The 18374-nt window shown below is 33.0% G+C and overlaps 1 protein-coding gene across 5 annotated transcripts in view; it reads right to left on the bottom strand.

Annotated features, from left to right (window-relative positions):
• Positions 1-18374, bottom strand: part of Nep2 (Neprilysin 2) — a 39435-nt gene extending 21061 nt beyond the window's left edge. For 2 of the 5 annotated variants that reach the window (XM_053768904.1, XM_053768908.1), the window contains exons 1-2: positions 18152-18374; positions 4854-4919 (exon numbers count right to left, since the gene is read on the bottom strand). In XM_053768904.1, the coding sequence (XP_053624879.1) occupies positions 4854-4919; positions 18152-18156 (71 nt within the window). In that variant the 5' untranslated portion in view covers positions 18157-18374. Of the gene's footprint in view, positions 1-4853; positions 4920-16252; positions 16526-18151 lie in introns of those variants that run through there. The other 3 variants (XM_053768905.2, XM_053768903.1, XM_053768907.2) reach the window with 3 other exon arrangements.

Below are 18374 nucleotides of genomic sequence, written 5' to 3'. Positions count from 1 at the left end.
GATGACCGCGATTTCGTTCGCATATGACTCCAGTGAATTATAAATACGTTTGTTATTATTAAACGTTGTTGTGGCCATACGAGTACGTCTCTCCGTACTTAGGTACACCATTCTCCCCAGTCCTGTGTATTCTCAACCACGTATAACCGAAATATCGTATCTTTTAAATATTTATTTGCATTTAGACTTCTTGCTTATTAGTGGCAAACCATTATGCTATAAATTGTTATGACTCCTTCTGTGTTTATTGTTGACTTTTTGTAATAGCTTTTTGTGACTATAATAGTTAGCCTGACAAAAAAGATTGACGTCTTTACCAGCGTTATACCAATTTTCAGCGTTACCGTATTAGGTTACCGTATTGTATAATAAGAATATCTGAATAGAATATCTTTGGATGATAAGAAGGCTGGTAGGCAAGTGAGATTATGTGTTACTATGATTTTCTAACAATTAATTTGGCTTTGACAGCGGATATAGATTCCGCCACTATTGGTACGTATTCTAATTTTAGGATTGATTTCATTTATTGTTTTTGGGAAAATAATACAAGCCTCATATTATTATTTCATAGAAATATACTATATTCTAGATGCAAGTATCAGGAACGAATAACATTTTTAGAAACCAGTTTGTTTATAGTATAATGTGAGTGCAGCAGGTAGTTGGCTCAACTCGAGTGGTTGCGCAACCTTCGTAGTCACCGCGCATCGGGAGGGATATATCTTCGTCGGCCAGACCGGTTCCAAGTTCATTGTCTCAGAAGAGGTCGCCGAACTTTTTTGACCGTCTTAATGAACTAGGCTATTGTCAAGGGAAATAGCAATTACACTCTTACTTTTGTTTACAAATGGATCTAACATGCGAAACTCCTCATCTGAATTTGCGGTCAACGCACAATGCTTGGAATGGATCCAGCGCCATAACACAATGGGCCACAGTCGATCAAGTTGGAGACAAGAAACAATGAAAAATTTGAAAGCCGTGACCGCTGGAACCGGTACTGCGGAACAGGCCGGGACGCAGGACAGTGTATGAGGACGACCGTTACCTGGATTGATGCGGAGTTGAACGAACTTGCTAATAGTTTCATTGTCAACAAAGTACCTCTATGCCAGTTTGTTTACGTTAAAATATTTGTAATGTTTTTGCCCTGCGATAAGTTCAAGGTAAGCGGGCCTTATGCGCTCTTCCGAACTTGTAGGTCGTCTCAGCAATTTTTTCCTGTATCAATTGACTGTTCCATATCCTTAAATTGTATGATCTTAAAAGTCTATCTATTTTAATTTTCTCGCAGTAAAATTTTACTTTATAAATATTTTAGGTTCATAAATACAATACCTATATATAAATAAAATATAGGTATGTAATTATTAACAATTAACACTATGTTTTTGTTACTTTCATTAAATTTTTGTATTGTAGCACTGGAACTGATACTTACGCAATGTAATTTCAGATCATTATTCTATGGTTTCTGCATTTACAGAAAATCTCAATCGAATATGTTAAATCCAATCGCCAATCGATTGAACTTTTTCAATTGTTAATTTGCTGGTCTACTGGACATTTGTAGCTTTCTCGACATCAATTACTGGTGCTGTGCAGCAGAATGAATGCTAACTAATATAAAATATGTGCTTACAATCATTATATTAGTGCATTAACATAAATAGCCTTTACGTAAACTAAACGTATTCATAAGGTGCTTAGTAGAATGAAACAAGATTTAATAAAACAAACAAAAAGCTAAACAGGAAAATCCAATAACAAGTTATAAAGCCTTCACGGAATCTGCACGTTTTGTCTTCAAGCTCTCATCTTTTTTTCGAAAATATGCTCTCAACTGAAACAAACCGCTTTGTAGATTAGCGGTCAGCATAGCAATACGGAATGACCAACTTCATTCTGTCCAGTAGCAATCTGTAATACCTATAGCTCCAGTTCCTTGTCAAAATAGACCAAAAGTACCTATATCGTGATTTATTTATCTATCATACGTACTGATTCATAATTCATACCCCATGTCATCCCATTGGGAGATTCACTGGTTTACAGCGTAACAAACACACAGATAACCGATGTAGTAACGTCTTAATCCGTAACATGTACCTATCGACCTCAGGTTGAGATTATTAGGTACATACTTTTGACGACCTCGGTGGCGCAGTGGTAAAGTTCTTGCTACTGAACCGAGAGGTCCCGGGTTCGATCCCCGGTCGGGTCATAATGGAAAATGATCTTTTTCTGATTGGCTCGGGTCTTGGATGTTTATCTATATATGTATTTGTTATAAAATATAGTATCGTTGAGTTAGTATCCCATAACACAAGTCTCGAACTCACTTTGGGGCTAGCTCAATCTGTGTGATTCGTCCTAATATAATTTATTATTTATTTACTTTACCGATTAATTGTGGGTACATAAGTACTATATTTTATGAAACTTCTTTGAGGCTAATTTATAATTTAAATATAAGAACTTAATAATGTTGCAATATAAATTTGATGTCTACTGAAGTTTATATAATATCCACACCTTATATAGTATTCACCGATGATATAGAAACTACAAATTTTAATGGGGGCATTACCGTTATAAATTTTGTTTTTCAGACGTTAAACATTTGCAAGTGACAATTTTAGTCACAAATATCGTCGTTAATTACCTATTGAGGAATACTCCTGAACGTTACTATTTTTTTATTTTAAATGTTATTAATAAATGGTATTTACAGCTTACTACCTTATTACTTGGCAAGTAGATATCCCTAGTATCTGTCTATTCCCCTTAAGAAACTGGCGTGATAATATGTATGTATGTACTTGTCTACTTACGTAGTAGACAAATTACAATTAAAGTGAATCAATTTTTTTCTTGGTGATAATCTTCCAGTTATAACATTGCACCTATTTAAAAAACCTATTCCGTTTTGTGACTATACAGTGTAATGTATATTTAACTAATAAAGTTTATTAACACGCCGTAACAACCTCAGAATCCTCTGTACGTGAATAAGGAGAAGAAGCAAATATGTAAGTATTCAGATTTAAACTTTACTGATATTGTTACAGCGTTGAGAATCAGTTATTTGTGGTCTGGTACTCATCACCAAGGTCGTGATGGCAATTTACATAAGTAGCACCAAAATTATATGAACTAGAAATAGAATTTTATTTCTAACAAGCCGCGCCCTGGTGCTCGTGCTGACAAGGACTTTAGGGATACAAGAGGATGTGCTTCAAAGTCAAGTCAATCAAGTTCAAAACGTACTTTGACATATTTTTCTAAATTTTTTTGGTATTAGGGATTACTTTTTAATTTTAATGGTCATTTTGTCATTACTTTGATTGGGAGTAGGTATTAATTTATTCATTAAAATATAAATCTACGCACATAATTAGGTATCATTATCCTAATAATTCCAAAACTTTTGCTGTTAATGACAGTGATAGCGGAAGGATTTTTTTAGGGATCGCTATCGAACTTTTTTTTCGTAGTTCTCCTTTTTTGGAATAATTTATATTAAACATTTTTTATAATATTAAATATATTATACAAGCATGTTCATCCTTGTGGAAGGAAGGAATTCATTAGGTATACTACGTCAGTATAAAATAAATCATTTATTTTTAGTATTCTCATTGATTGATAATGCTTATTGGGGATGTGTATCTGTATTCATTAAAATGTATGTTGTTTTGTTATTTCATAATTAACAAATCTTCTTAAATATGCCCGTAAATTATTCGAACTTATATACTATATAAAGAAAATGATTCATTCAAAGAGTCAAGACTGATTTGAATGAATAAAAAGCTATACTTAATTTAATTATTTATAATATATATGTAATACAACAGTTTTTTTTTTAAACAAGGCCGAATTTTCAGTCCTCTTTTTAAAAAATCTGACCGGATCCTATTCGGCTTTACCGATTAGTAATCGACTAGCTTAGTAACGATCTAGCTCTATATTAGAAAGCAATGGTTTTACTTATAGGTACTTGGCTCACTGCCAAGTACCTATAACTTTTTATGTTTACTTTTCTCGGGCCCGTCGACCGGTCTGAAATTGATTGGCTCTACTCATGAATGCTTTAAAGTGACATTCCCCTGCCTTTTCTCGAGCACTACATAATACATACAATGATATCCTTCAAAAATCTTAAGTGGCAATTGACAGACATTGCATTTTAACTAATCATCGAATCTCTATGTGCTTGGACATATGTAGATGACTAGAATTTGTGTAACTGGGGCCTGATCCAGTTCCATATGGATATTAACAACGCATAGTCACACGAACATTCCATGCACGTGAAAAATCACGTAACGCACCAAAAATGACGCAAGAGCCTCGTAACGATATTTGTGCACGTAATGGTTACAGGAACTAGCTATTATGTGGTGCTTATGGGTACACCTTTAATACTGTACGATCTATAAGCTAATGAAGTAATCGTAAGGTCATGCATAGCAGACAGTGGCCAACCCTTGGGAGAGTTCGTTACTTCGCCTTATCGGCGGCTTTTGTACCTTTAGGAGATGCGGGCAATATATTTTCAAGAATCTTATAATGAAGTTTCAAAATATCTTTCAAAGAGCGAAAGGGACACATCATCCTTCAGATTTATCCTACCTATAAATTATGCTAGCATAATATATACATAAACTTATACGTCGATTTACTGCTTGATTTTAACATTCTAATTGGTGCTTATTTTCAGCACATATTTTTATTTGTAATTTATTTAGAAATTTCTCAAAAGATATGATTTTATATAAAAATATTTACTTTGATTATAAGTGTTTATATTGTATAATTTATATAATAATAGAGGATGTACTTACTTGACGTTGTTCCTCATGTTGTAGTTGGAAGTTTTATATACTACGTCGTTATACTCTGCGTCCCCACTGAAACAAAGAAATTGATTTTAAAATATCATTGTTATTCTTATGTTTTACGAAAACAAAACAGTGTGTTCATATCTCATAGAAAGGTTTATACGTCTATTTCAACGGATATCGCACTGACGTGGGTCCTTCAGCGAATTGTGTTTTTCGGTCATTGGTTGAGATCAACCAATTTAATTTGATAATGCAATATCCACGGATTATATTATGGAAACAATGACAGGTAGATACAGGCGGTGGGCCGGATGCACGCTGGGTCGGACGCGGTCACTTCTGTAACCTTAAACTGAATCCTATTATAACACATTTCAAACTTTACATTACGAGCTCAAATACCTAAGTTACATTTTACGACATATATACTATTACAATCTATTAAAATTATGTCAGTTATCTTGACAAATATTGTTTTAACGTTATGCGGTGTTATATATATATATATATATATTAATAAATATATCATATTTTATACTTAGTTTTGTCATAATTAGTTTTCCCGTGATGCCAGTCGTTTTAGCAAGTATTATATTTTCATAAATTATTCATCTTTATACCTATTTGTGTAAATAAAACAAATGTCTGTCTTGTTTTTAACTCTGTCACTAATCTATTAGTGCAGCGTCTGTGTATCCAGTCTTAGCGTAATACCTGCAATTGCTTGACACAAATTGATGATTTCCTTCATTTACTGCACTTACTCTGCCGTATTCCGTGAATTTAAGAAGATATGAGATGAGTGGAAGCAACAGGAAACTCATATCTATATAATTCCCCGTCATAAAAAATAACTTTCATAAATACCTATGCAAAATGTTCTAACAAATAGATCAGCCTGTCACTATGTACGTTGTACACAAAGTCGAATGTGAATACATTAAGCTTATCATAATATATTCAGGAGAATTTAATTTATTCATGAATAATACACGTATACCTCCACACAATACCCAGTATTATAGACTTAATAAGATCCACGAGCCTACGATATGGGCGGCTTTAGCCATTGCGATGCTCAGGGCGGCAGATCCATGCGAGGCCCTTGTCCTTGTAAAAGGGCTTTTTACTCTGACCCCAGCTTCGCGGCGTCACAACCCTATTGAAATCGGAAAGGTGTGTATGAGAGATAGATAACGCAACGCGCCTGAAAGCCGGGTGAGCTGCGCACTCCCACCCCACAAAAAAGCCGCCTCTGTCTCTACGACGCGTGATATCAGATCAGAGCGCGCAACATGTACTTCCGGGTTTTCTCTCGAGATCCACTTTCCTAATAATTGTAGCGCAGTTGTGGTATGCAGTTGTTCTACTGCATATTCATTTCACATAAAATGAACAGAACATTTAGATTTTTCTGCAGGATTGACTTGCAAAGGTCACCATTAGATCACCATCACCACTAGATCAAAAAATCTTTGTATAGATATTAGTAGGTACTCCGGAGTACCTACTAATTCCATTGTAATTTATTAATTACATTGTGATTTGTTATTTCATGTTTCTGACGCTGAAATCGTGACGACATCGCACTTAACTGTCAAATAATATAATGTATTATTATTGTTTTTGACAAGTCTTTAATGAGACTTGTTGGTAGCCTATTTTATTTTTGTTGCTCTATGTTGGTAGCTGATTATCATGAACAACAGCACGTTAATTAATTTCATTTAACAAAAAAAGTGTTTAAAATTAACGATACTGCTTAATTAAGCTTATGAGGATAAACATACCATTTTTGGGTTGTGCATTTTGAATGTTCAAATGGAAATTCCTATTCAGAATTGATAAAACCGTCAATCCTGTCTATATATATAAAAAGCGAAAAACTCTCACTCACTCATCACAAAATCTCGAAAACTACTGAACCCATAAAGATGAAATTTGGTAGGTTATGATTAGGAGACGTCCTGTAAGAAAGGATATTCCGAAATTCTATATAGGAGGTGATATAGAGGTTGCAAATTTGTATGGAATTTCATATTTTTGAAGTGAACATTATTATAACGTTAACATAACAATAACTTGAAATTTTAGGTAAAATCTGGTGATTAGTAAAATATGATAATACAATAATTAAATTTTGAAAATTGCATCTCTAGGGGAGTGATGTAGGGGTGGAAATTCATGCGGTCCATGAAATGTGGGAAACGACATGAGATAATTTGCAGGCGACAAGTTTGGATTAAAATTCACGCGTGGGAAAACTAGTAATATTATACATTCATAAATAAGTATGTTAGTTTGTTACCAAGGGGTACTAACAACGCTCACGCTCAAGCTATCTTATTGAAATTTTCCATACATATAGTTTGAAAGAAAGAAAGAAAGAAAACATTTATTTGCCAAAAACATGAGTACATACATACAAAATGAATTAGACCTACACGTTTTACCGAATATAGGTATGCAAATATAATTAAATAAAGAGGAGCATGCTATCCACTACAAATCCAAAACAAAAAAAAGAATTATAATGTACTTATACTAGCCCTAAATTCTATCCGAGTCTATCATTAAAGAAATCATTTAAAGTATAATAACATTTATCAGTTAATAAAGACTTGAGGTGCTTTTTAAATAGATTTAAATTTAAGCTTTTATATTGATTTGGAATTTTGTTGTAAATTTTCGGTGCCATACATACTATGCTATTATTGAAGTGCGGATAGGATACCTTTGATCCCGGAAAAATAATTGCTCCCGTGGCGAAGGGGCGAAGGCACGAAGAAGCGAGCAAAAGCTAGTATTTTAATATTCTGAGCAGTGTCTCAGTGTCAGTGGATCTTTGATAAATGGCTAATTTCTTAATAATGTGATATAAAATAAATATGTGATACAAAAGAACAGGGACAGGCATAAATGAAACGAGATTAGAAAGGCTTTGAACCACCAGTGGGTAATGTTGTTACTATAAAAAATATTACGATAAGGTGAATAGATAGCAGGGCTGCGTGTACGGTATGGCTAAATATAACCACTACGAGTTGAACAACATTTCCTCAGGATCTTTAGAACATTGAAAATAATATTAGAAGAGTCTAATAAAATACAGTTATTATGTCATTATGTTTTAACTTTATATCTTATTTTCCATTGTAGAGGTTGAAGGGAAATTTTATTAGGAAACCTTCGAAAAAAACTGAAGCAATTGCTTATTTGTATCCGTGGATAGCACGAATTTCAACATCATAATCTATGTATCTTACTGATATCATAAACTTGTGATGGTAAAGACTTTTGTGACTCGATCTTGTAGAAATACTAGTTGGATTTCTATGATATTTTGGTACATGGGGTTTAATACCAGGAATCTTGGCGGGGTCTTTTATTCTGACTTTTATTCTAACGGAAGCGAAGTCTCGGGGCTCTAGTAGTTATGTATAAAATGGATGGTAGGTAGGTGGCTAATGTATTGTTGTTGGTTGACAAATGTATCCAGTTATTGATGTTGCTCATTTGTCTTCTAAATTGACATTGATGTATGTGGTGATTTAAACCGCGCGATGCACAGGTAAGTATTATTAAGTAAAGACCTACTGATTTAATACACGTATTATTCAGTCTACGAGATATAAGCATATAATTCCTATGATATTAATTTTCTATTAATGCTTTCAGGGGTTGAAAATTCAATCATGAGAACACACATCACGTGTATGTTGATGACTTAGTAGGGTCGCCAATTTCCAGTAACCAATACCTACGGGTCCATATCTTTCGAGACCTGAGTTTTTTAAGGACCATTGTTTATGGAAGCCAGAATAAGCTGCAATTTGTAATACCTAAATTATCAAATACTGAATAAAAAAGACAGCACATGTAATATTTTACAAGTTATAACAGGAAGGTATGGTCAAGTACGGTGGTAGTTATAATATGTATATAAAATAAAAAGTTTATTAGTTTACTGGCACTTGTTTCCGCCAATTTCATGATGATGTTGATATAAATTATTATCTAGGTAGAATATCGATTCTACCTACGTACTAACTTCTAGTACTTATTTGGGAACTGTCACCTGCTGAGATGAAATGATGTAATAACACAGTTAATATTTATTATATATTATTTTCAATATTATTTTCTACTTTTTTTTAGTTTTCTGTCATTATTCCTGATGAGTACGAGGAATAAGATATCAAAAAAGACACAGAAACCGACCACGAAGATTTTATCGAGGTATCTAGTCTATATATACTACACGAAATGCTCCATTTTATATAGATAAGTTATATAGATAATTTATACTTTGGATTTAAAATTTTTAATTTTGGTACGGGACTAAAACAGTCAAAGAGCATGACTGTTTCAGATATTGTACTAAAAACTGCAAATAATAATCTATGCTATAGGTACATGGTATAGATTCGATAGAGAAACTAGTGTGTGTGTGTGTGTGTGAATGAGCTAAATCACCCACAAGATACTGGGCCAGTGGTACAATGAGTTTATACTTATTAGAGACGTGACAATCGACGAGTAAACGTTCTACAATGATGTTGATAAATAAAATAGCTAAGGGAAGTACCTACATCGAAAGGCATGACTAAAAATAGATAACTATCCTATACTATTAAATGAACAATATATTTTTACTCACGTTTTCGAAAACGACTCTAAAGATTTCGTTGAAATTTGAAATATAGGAGTTTACGTGGCCAAAAAATGGCCCTGTGTCTGGAAAACATGGTAGCTACTAAATAATACTCAAATACTATTGAATGAAAATCATGTGACGATAAACCAGCTAGAGACAAATGATGTCATAGGTTATTTAATTATCGAATAAAGTTGATTAAGGGACTGTGAACAGCGTTTTTTGCGATAATGATTTCGACCGATTGTATGAGGTATACTACTTATGCCAGGGTCACTGTTTTTAAAGACGCTATCATGAAAACAAACTCTCGCGGAACAGTGGAATCTATTTTCATAAACTACTTTCTATATGTTCTATTATTTTTTCATGTATGTTTTATCTGTGTTAGTACAAATATAACGTATAGTCGACCTCACATCAATCTTGGAAAATAATCGTTATTGCCGGCGCATAAAGTTCTATGTTAGGTAACTTGGTATGGGATTGATTGTACTTAACTACGTGAGAATTAAAGATTTTCCAGTAAGCATGTGAACAGTCCTTACGAACTTGAACACGTGCGAGGAACAAGGTAGGTATGCATTTTTCTTGATATGTGGCTGACCGTGACATTAGTAGCGATCATTTAGTTGTAAATTAATGTTATACTCATCAAATAGGATATAGGTAGATACTCAATTCAGCCTTGAGATTTAGTACAAAACTCGTGCGAAGATTGGACCTGTTATTGTTTCATCACCTAGTCAAGTTGGTAGTCATGGTCACCGCTGTCGTGTCATGAAAATATTCTCCCTTCTCTAAATAAACAAGTATTCCCATAATATCAAGGACGTGTTTTCATGCCCGTTTTTCAAAACTCAAGAGAGAGAAACAATGCAATATTCAATCCAATCCGATTAACTAATTTAATCTTATTGTTACTTATCAATCACACATTTGTATTAAGTACTTAATATTGCATGTATCTCACTAAAAATTAAGAACTTTCATACAAACTTGCAACCGCTATTTCAGAATAGGTATTAAAAATTTATTTCTTAGCGAACATAAGTGAAATGAATTAAGTTTATGGGCTTATTAAACATAAAATGTTTACATAGTTGCGGTTGAAACTCAATAATGGGACTTCCCAAATAACTAAATAATATAGAACATATACTTTTTCCTGTGGTGACTAGGAGAATAAGAAGATAAGAGGAATTAGCACTAACTAGATAACGCAATATAAGCTTTCACTTGAAGTGCATGAAGGTGTTTACGATATGAACTTAAATAATATTGAAATAGGGATATTAACTAGTATTTATAGCGAAATGTGGTTGTAGAAAGGAAGAAATTTCCAGTTGACGAGCGTGAGATCGCTTTCTTACCAAGCTGATCAAATTGAGAAACTGAACCACACGTGTGCTGCTTATTGATGAGAATGTAACCATGTGCTTCTGTCTCCCACGTCATCTATTGTGATCTTTCTCTTTTATTGCGACATTAAGGTTAAAAAGGCCTTAAAACTATAAAAATACCCAATATGCTGCCGCTATTTCAATGCGTCAGCATGTAAACCAAATCATCTAATATTATGAGGCTCGGCGAACGCTCTTTGTCTAACTTGTGTATAATTACTAAAAATGAATTACTTTTTTAATTCGTGTTATATTATTGTAATATTTGTTATGTTGTAATATTTGATTATGGCCTCAAAAATAACATTTCACTGTACATAATGTGTTCCACCTGTTTCTTTAGAACATCTTGAAGTAGGTAATTTGCAATATATTATTTTAATTCCATTTAATACTGCTAAAGTAATTTTATTTACTATTGTATGGAATGGTGGCATGGGTAACAATGGAATTCTCTATTATATATTTTTATCATAGCATGCAATACACCAATGCTAATAATTACATGAATTTTATTATATTTTCTTTATTATTGAAAATTTAATTGTCAAAGATACATTACTGTAAAGAAACAATACGCAAAATAAGTACCTATTTCAAAGTTCTTTGATTGTATTAATTATTTGCAATTGTATATTATATTAATTTATGCAATTTCAAATATATAACAGTATTTTTTTGTACTGAAGACATCTATTAAGTACTTAAATGTAACCTCCAGACATGTTTCTAGCGAACAGAATTTTCCGAGGTTTTTGCACTTATTTGTAAGTAGTATCTACTACCTATATTCTTTTGTGTAGACATACAGACTGGACGACATCATTACTTTTAGTTAGTAGAGTGACATTTGTGTAAGCTAAATTAAGTGAAATTAAGTAAAACCATAATTATCTAGCTCGCGTGCATGTCATCGCGGGTCGAGAGTATTGCTACACAAGATCATTATCATCACGTAAATGTATGTTATGTTGCATCTCTTCCGTCACTTACTTCATTTATAATAACAAAGAAATACCTGCGATTGTAACCATAATAGGATAGTGCCTCTATATATAATAGTTCATATTGCGCTGTTATTGAAAAATTTAAACTCATACTGCCACAAGGAATATACGCAATGAACACTTGATTCGTCATTTTTTATTGTAATATGTTTTGTTTGTTAAAAAATAACGAATTGGGACAAAAAAACAGACAAAGAATTACTATTACTTACTATTACTAATTAATTTTGAAACGACCACCTAAAATGATATGCTTAAGCGTGTCATTCTCTGTTCTGCGTGACATCTCATTAAAGAAAAAATGAAGCGATAATTAGGTGCGTATGGAATGGAATACAAGCTTACTGCCGTTCTATTGCATTTACCTTAAGTACCAATTTATTATAATCTTAGCTATTAACTGCTGCACGAAATCGTTGCTACAAATCAATAGATGCTAAATCAAATCAGCTGGTTGTGTATGTAAGTCAAGAACTGGTTTGTACTGCGCGTTAGTCCTATATATTGAATAAAATGATAAAACATCTCGTCTATTATTACTTATTTATTAATAAGAATTTTGCATCTGACACGTGGCTTGCTAATGAGTACTAATTTTTTAACATTAATGTTGAAAATACGGTACCTATCCACGAAAATTACGGACTGTTTAAACAGTAAAAGTAAAAATTTTAAAGCATTGATAATTACTGGATAATTATTTAGTAAAAATAATAACCTCTAGGTCTTCAGAGCTGAAGAAATTATAATTAAATATCGGAGGATGTACTAAACTCAGAATTTGAGATAGAATGGAAAGTGTTTTTACCTCAACAAACTCAACAGTCCACTAAATAAAATATAATTAGTACTTAAGTTTTTATTTTCCTTTGATTTTTATTTTCTGTTTCTTCTTATTATATCGTATAATATCGTACCAGAAGGTATTGTTGGGATATAATATGTTTATACATACCTACGATAACACGTCAGATTGTCACCGACATATTCATGTTGCTATAAAATGGTCTTCTTTTGTTTATTATTATTATTCTTGATCTAGTTCTTTTTATTTTATTCACGATTTATCATGGATTTAGCGAGCAGGTACTTCGAATTCCATGCTATTTATATTATTTAGTTTTTAAGTCAATCGCAATTTAATCGAACTGAGTTTTACTCAGTCACAATATAGGAAAAGGCCAGAAAATTGTAAAAAATGTGTATTCTCCAGATAAAATATACTCAAATATAATTTGTTATAATTCATACACTGTAACAATGGCGCTGGATCGTTATACGAAGATATAGAGTTGATAGGAAAGTCCATTAAAAACTCAACCATCGTAAAAAACTAAAAATTTGCATCAACTTTTATTAAAAAGCCATCATCATAAAGGCAATAATTAACGTAGCTGTCGAACAAACATAGCTTTTATTGCTAAGATTACTCTATGACCTCACTTTAGAGTATCATTTAGTTTGAACAAGTCCAAAAATGTGCGACTTTATATTTGTCATATCTTTGGAAGCGGTCATTATTACAGGATATTTTTCACTGGTAATTCTAATAATTTAAGGGCCTTTGAATAGTCACAAAAATAAAAATATATATAGTCATATACCCTAATGAAATAGTACCTAATAAAATATTATGAAATCATGAAACTATAAATACAATAAGAAATTTGTGTCTTATTAATTTTTAAACGATTTTTAGAGAGTGATATATATATAAGTGAAAAACACTCACTCACTCGCTCACGTACCACGTAATCTCGAAAACTACTAGGCCCATGAAGATTAAATTTGGCAGGAAGGTAGATTGTGGCTAGGAGACGTCCACTAAGAAAGGATATTTCGAAATTCCATCTCTAAGGGGGTGAAATAAGGGTTGCAAGTTTGTATGAAGCATGGTCATTTTTAAGTGAGTCATGAAATTTTTGAATTTTTGAAGAAAGATCCATGAAATGTTCGGCACGCGTTACAGGAAGCGGGAGTGGGATACGTAAGTAGCGGGAAATGGGAAAGGTTGCGGGAAACGACATAGGACAATTGCTGAAAATTGAACTAAAGATGAAATAAAATACGAATTTAATCATATTTACCAGTCTTAGAATACACAATAAAAGAATAACTGAAATTTTACTTCGACAGAAATTCACGCGTGCGTAGCTGCGGCCAAAAGCTGCCCAAGAAAAATATGAACTAAGTATAGAACCAACTTCTATCAAAGACATTTTTCTATCTATAGGCAGTTTTGCCGGCAGCGATGCACAGCGCAGGTGTTCTATACAACGTGGGAATTTTTATTGCTGACGGCAATTTTACGATGATGGAATGGATTTCTCTTGGAAAATATCGATATTTTTATGGTCTAACAGATCTGTGACGCAAGCAGTTCTGTAGTGTACCTACCCTGACAAGTCAAGGGCACACTATACATATAGTGTCAACGTCGTGTCGGTCAAATACTGTAAGTACTAAATAGTTGTAGAAATCATACACCTCATTGGTGTTGGACGTGGAACAAATATCTCACTGAGTCTCTAATTGAAAATCACAACAGAACTTCCATTGGCTACTGTATTTCCATCCTTTCTTATTTTGGTCCTAGGTTTTCACATATCAATTTTAGAGTAAAACTAATAGGTAAGTATTGATATACTCAGGTGTCAATTTTATTGGGAATATTTACAAACTTGAAAACTACATAGGTACTTATTATGATAACCGACTTCCTCTGTACGACGTATCATTTTCAACAGTGATGTGAATAGCTTAACTTAAACAGTTACTCTGTTTGTTTCTTTTTCACTTATTAAGCAACAAGATGTGACCAAAACATCAGGAAGTAGATATTTGGCACAAAACGTTTACATAATATATGTTGTGAATATAAAGGATCCACATAGGAAGGTTGCATAACGAGCTTGATCTGACTTACAGAGTAGGCCTTGGGTTGATGACACTGCCTTTAATGCGTTAACTCATTTGTCTATTTTTTATACAATAATAATCATTGAATTATGCACTCACATTTAACCAAAACCCACTTCGTATCCCCCGTGGATGTCGTACGAGGCGACTAAGGGATACAAAGCCTGGTCAGACGACAACGAAATCACCACCGGAAGTTTACTTTTTACGATGAGCACAGGCTTCGCGGCGTCACAGCCTCAAAATTTCGAGGCATATTACCGTGAATGAAGCTATGTATATGCGATGATTAGACGTAATAATATTAGTAAAATCATAGACACGTAACAGGTTGCAGTTCAAGATATTTTGTGAGCGAGTTTCATAATCGTAAATAATAACATTTCCTCTTCCATAAACTGTGAGAACTGAAACATATATTTAAAATAGTTATCGTTATATAAATAGGTCCCTTCTAAAAAGCTGGTTTTGACAAAACATATAAAACTATTAATCAGTTATTGTAGGGATTTCCCTTAAAGTAACCATATTGGTTCATTAAGTCTATATCTGTCCGTATGTTACAGCAACCTACACCCAGGACAAGCACGCAATATGAATAACAGATAAATTCAAGCTAGAGAAAATGATATTTAACTCTCAATAAAGCTATATCTTGTTACTACAGAACCCATACATTGGGTCCGACTAGCTTGTCCCCTTTATTTGAGGTATTCCTCGAAGCGTACTTGTTTTGAGCGCACCCGTCGTTGCGCACTAAAAAGTGCACTTGGAGGAATACAAAAAATATTAAAATTTCATTTTTCGAAACGCACCTACGTTTACATATAGGGAAGAGCATGAAGTTAGCATAATAATGATATCGATATTCGTTTATTTACCAAAATACCAGATTACCTAACATAAATATAGGCGTATTTATTTATAATCAATAATTCGACGATTACCTACTTGTATCTGTGTTTTATTTATATTATTTACTTTATAAAAAAATACGTAACATATTTTTCATTTGTCATACTCGGAAAGTATGATATGTTTGACCTGAATACTTAACAGCTTTCTAATACACCACACAATTGCAATAGAACCATTCCCTCACTAGGGTGGAAAAAATCGATATAATGTCTTCTTGGCAAAAATAAAAAAAGGAAGACCTTTTTTTATTTTTAAACGTGGTGTGCTTCGAAGAATGAAATTAGTACCGCTCGAAGCGCACTTTTTTGGTGCAGTTCGAAGAATAATTTTGGTGCGCTTTGACGGGTGCGCGCAAAACAAACGCGCTTCGAGGAATACCTCTTTTTTTCATATCTGATATTGAACCCTGATAAATCTGGGATAGAGACATTTTATCTCTTGAAGTGGGTTCAAGTGGAGTCTTAAATATTTTTTTAAGAATTCAACTTTACATACCCTTGAGGTTGTGAAGAGCCGATAAAGGTGTGTTGATCAGTATATTCCCTTTCCATAATGATGGCAACGTACCTCGTAAGGTACAGAGTACAGGCGTATGGGTACCACACAGGATACAAAATATACACAGTGGTCGTTACACAAAGGAAATCTTATTTGAAATGACCCTAACAGATATCAAAGTAAACTAACACATAAGCACTTCAAAGAACATAAATATGAAATTAAATTTTAATTCAACAACATGACACGTGGAACAGGTCCGGCTGCTCAACACTAAATGTTTAATATAATAATTTTGTATTAATTTACATACACGCTTAAATTCTTAACAAACCTTTGGCAAATAAATTTAAATAGGTAACAGTTATTGTTGATTTTTTATCAACATAAGATAATATTATTTGGAATGACTGACGTGCTGAGTGATGTTAAATAATTTTATCTCTCGTGATGCTTTAATAAATATTATTTACGCTACGTTTATTTTGTTAATTGAGTGATGTCTTTTTTTAGCACTGGGAAGTTCGTGAAGTTCGTTTTTTTGCTACGAATTCATCTTGCAAATCATCTAAACTAATGGAACAAAATAAAATCTGATTGAAATTCAATTTTATGAATTCTAACTAATGATATATTATTTAATCAATTGATTTGTAAACTTCCTATTGTAAATTGAGTTAGGTATATTTTGAACCAAGTAAGATAGACGTCCTACTATGGTTTCAAAAAACTTTCTAATAATGAAATTTGCGAAACCAAAGTAAATAAAATCCAAATGAGTATCTGAGTGGTATAGGGTATCTCTGGACAGATGCTCCAAGTTAGAGATTGTACTTTATGATTAGCTCTGTTTCGGAACTTCGCTGCCGTGAAAAGTACGATAAAATTTATCCCGTGTTCTACCTACTCCCGGTTCAACTTTCATTTTCAAGCATAATTTCTCGGAGAATCATTATATCAGAATGATCACACAAACCCTGTATTTTAGAGAGGGAAAATAATTAATCCGGGCTTTTCAGGAACCTACTCAAATAATAATCTGATTTAATGGGATTCAATATTTACGTAGCAATTTTTTCGTATATAAGCTGAAGTATTAACAGATATATAGGTATAATAACTTATTTTTGTATTTGATGGAGATCATTGCCGTAGCGCGGTCATTTTAAAATACTTACTTAACATTATAAATAATTATGTTTTAAGTACTTACAACTGAATATTTAATTTTTTAGACAATTTGAGTATATATTTATATATGTTAATACTTATAAATGAAGTAAATTATCAATTTTCACTAAAATCGCCATTATTGTCGGAAATATAAATAACTCACATTAATCTGGACGGCTACGGTTGCAAGAAAACACTCGGGATTGATCTGATTTATTATTTTCTTTCTACCAATCGTCGTAGTTTTAATCCTTCGTCGATATGATGGTTTTCTTTACATTTAATTTAAAAATATAGTTTAAAACCAATTGTAATAAAATGTGGGGTATTTTATGATCATTCTTATGAAAATTTAAAAAAATACATATTAGTAGTTAAGGGACATTATGGGACAGGATAAATAACCACGTAAGAAATATTGTAGCAGGCTTTCAATACATAGGTACATTGTTATTTGGACACCGAAAAAAGTTTTTGTGGACATGCTAAAATTTATGAGAAATTCAAAGAAAATGATAAAATATATGATTGTAGAAAAAACAAAGTTTAAATTCATGTATGTTATTATTCTCAGTATATGTTAAACTTTGTTTCACTAACAGCTTTCCTATTCGATAAAGAAACACTAGAAATGAAAATCGCAATGCAAATGAGAGTGCCTATACGAATGTAACCATAAAAACACTTTTCTTTTTTACGATACGAGCAATTGGCGGCACTCACCTCATTGATTCCGAACCGTATGTTGTGGTTGTGAGTTACGCGGCCCACATGTGAGCGAGCGACGCGACCGATTGCCTCGTGTACTGTCGGCGCAATAAACACCACTTTCAGCCAGTACAGTGGGACGCGACGCGACAGGGTGGTACAGAGACAGTATCGCGCTCACCTGAGATGGTCGGCCTCACCGCTGCTTCACCGGAGTACAGTGCGGTGCGACTGAGTC

This window comes from Plodia interpunctella, chromosome Z (genome assembly GCF_027563975.2).
Source record: "Plodia interpunctella isolate USDA-ARS_2022_Savannah chromosome Z, ilPloInte3.2, whole genome shotgun sequence".
NCBI classification, from domain to species: domain Eukaryota; kingdom Metazoa; phylum Arthropoda; class Insecta; order Lepidoptera; family Pyralidae; genus Plodia; species Plodia interpunctella.
Note: the sequence above shows the minus strand (reverse complement) of the source record. Positions and strands in the feature narration are given on the sequence as shown.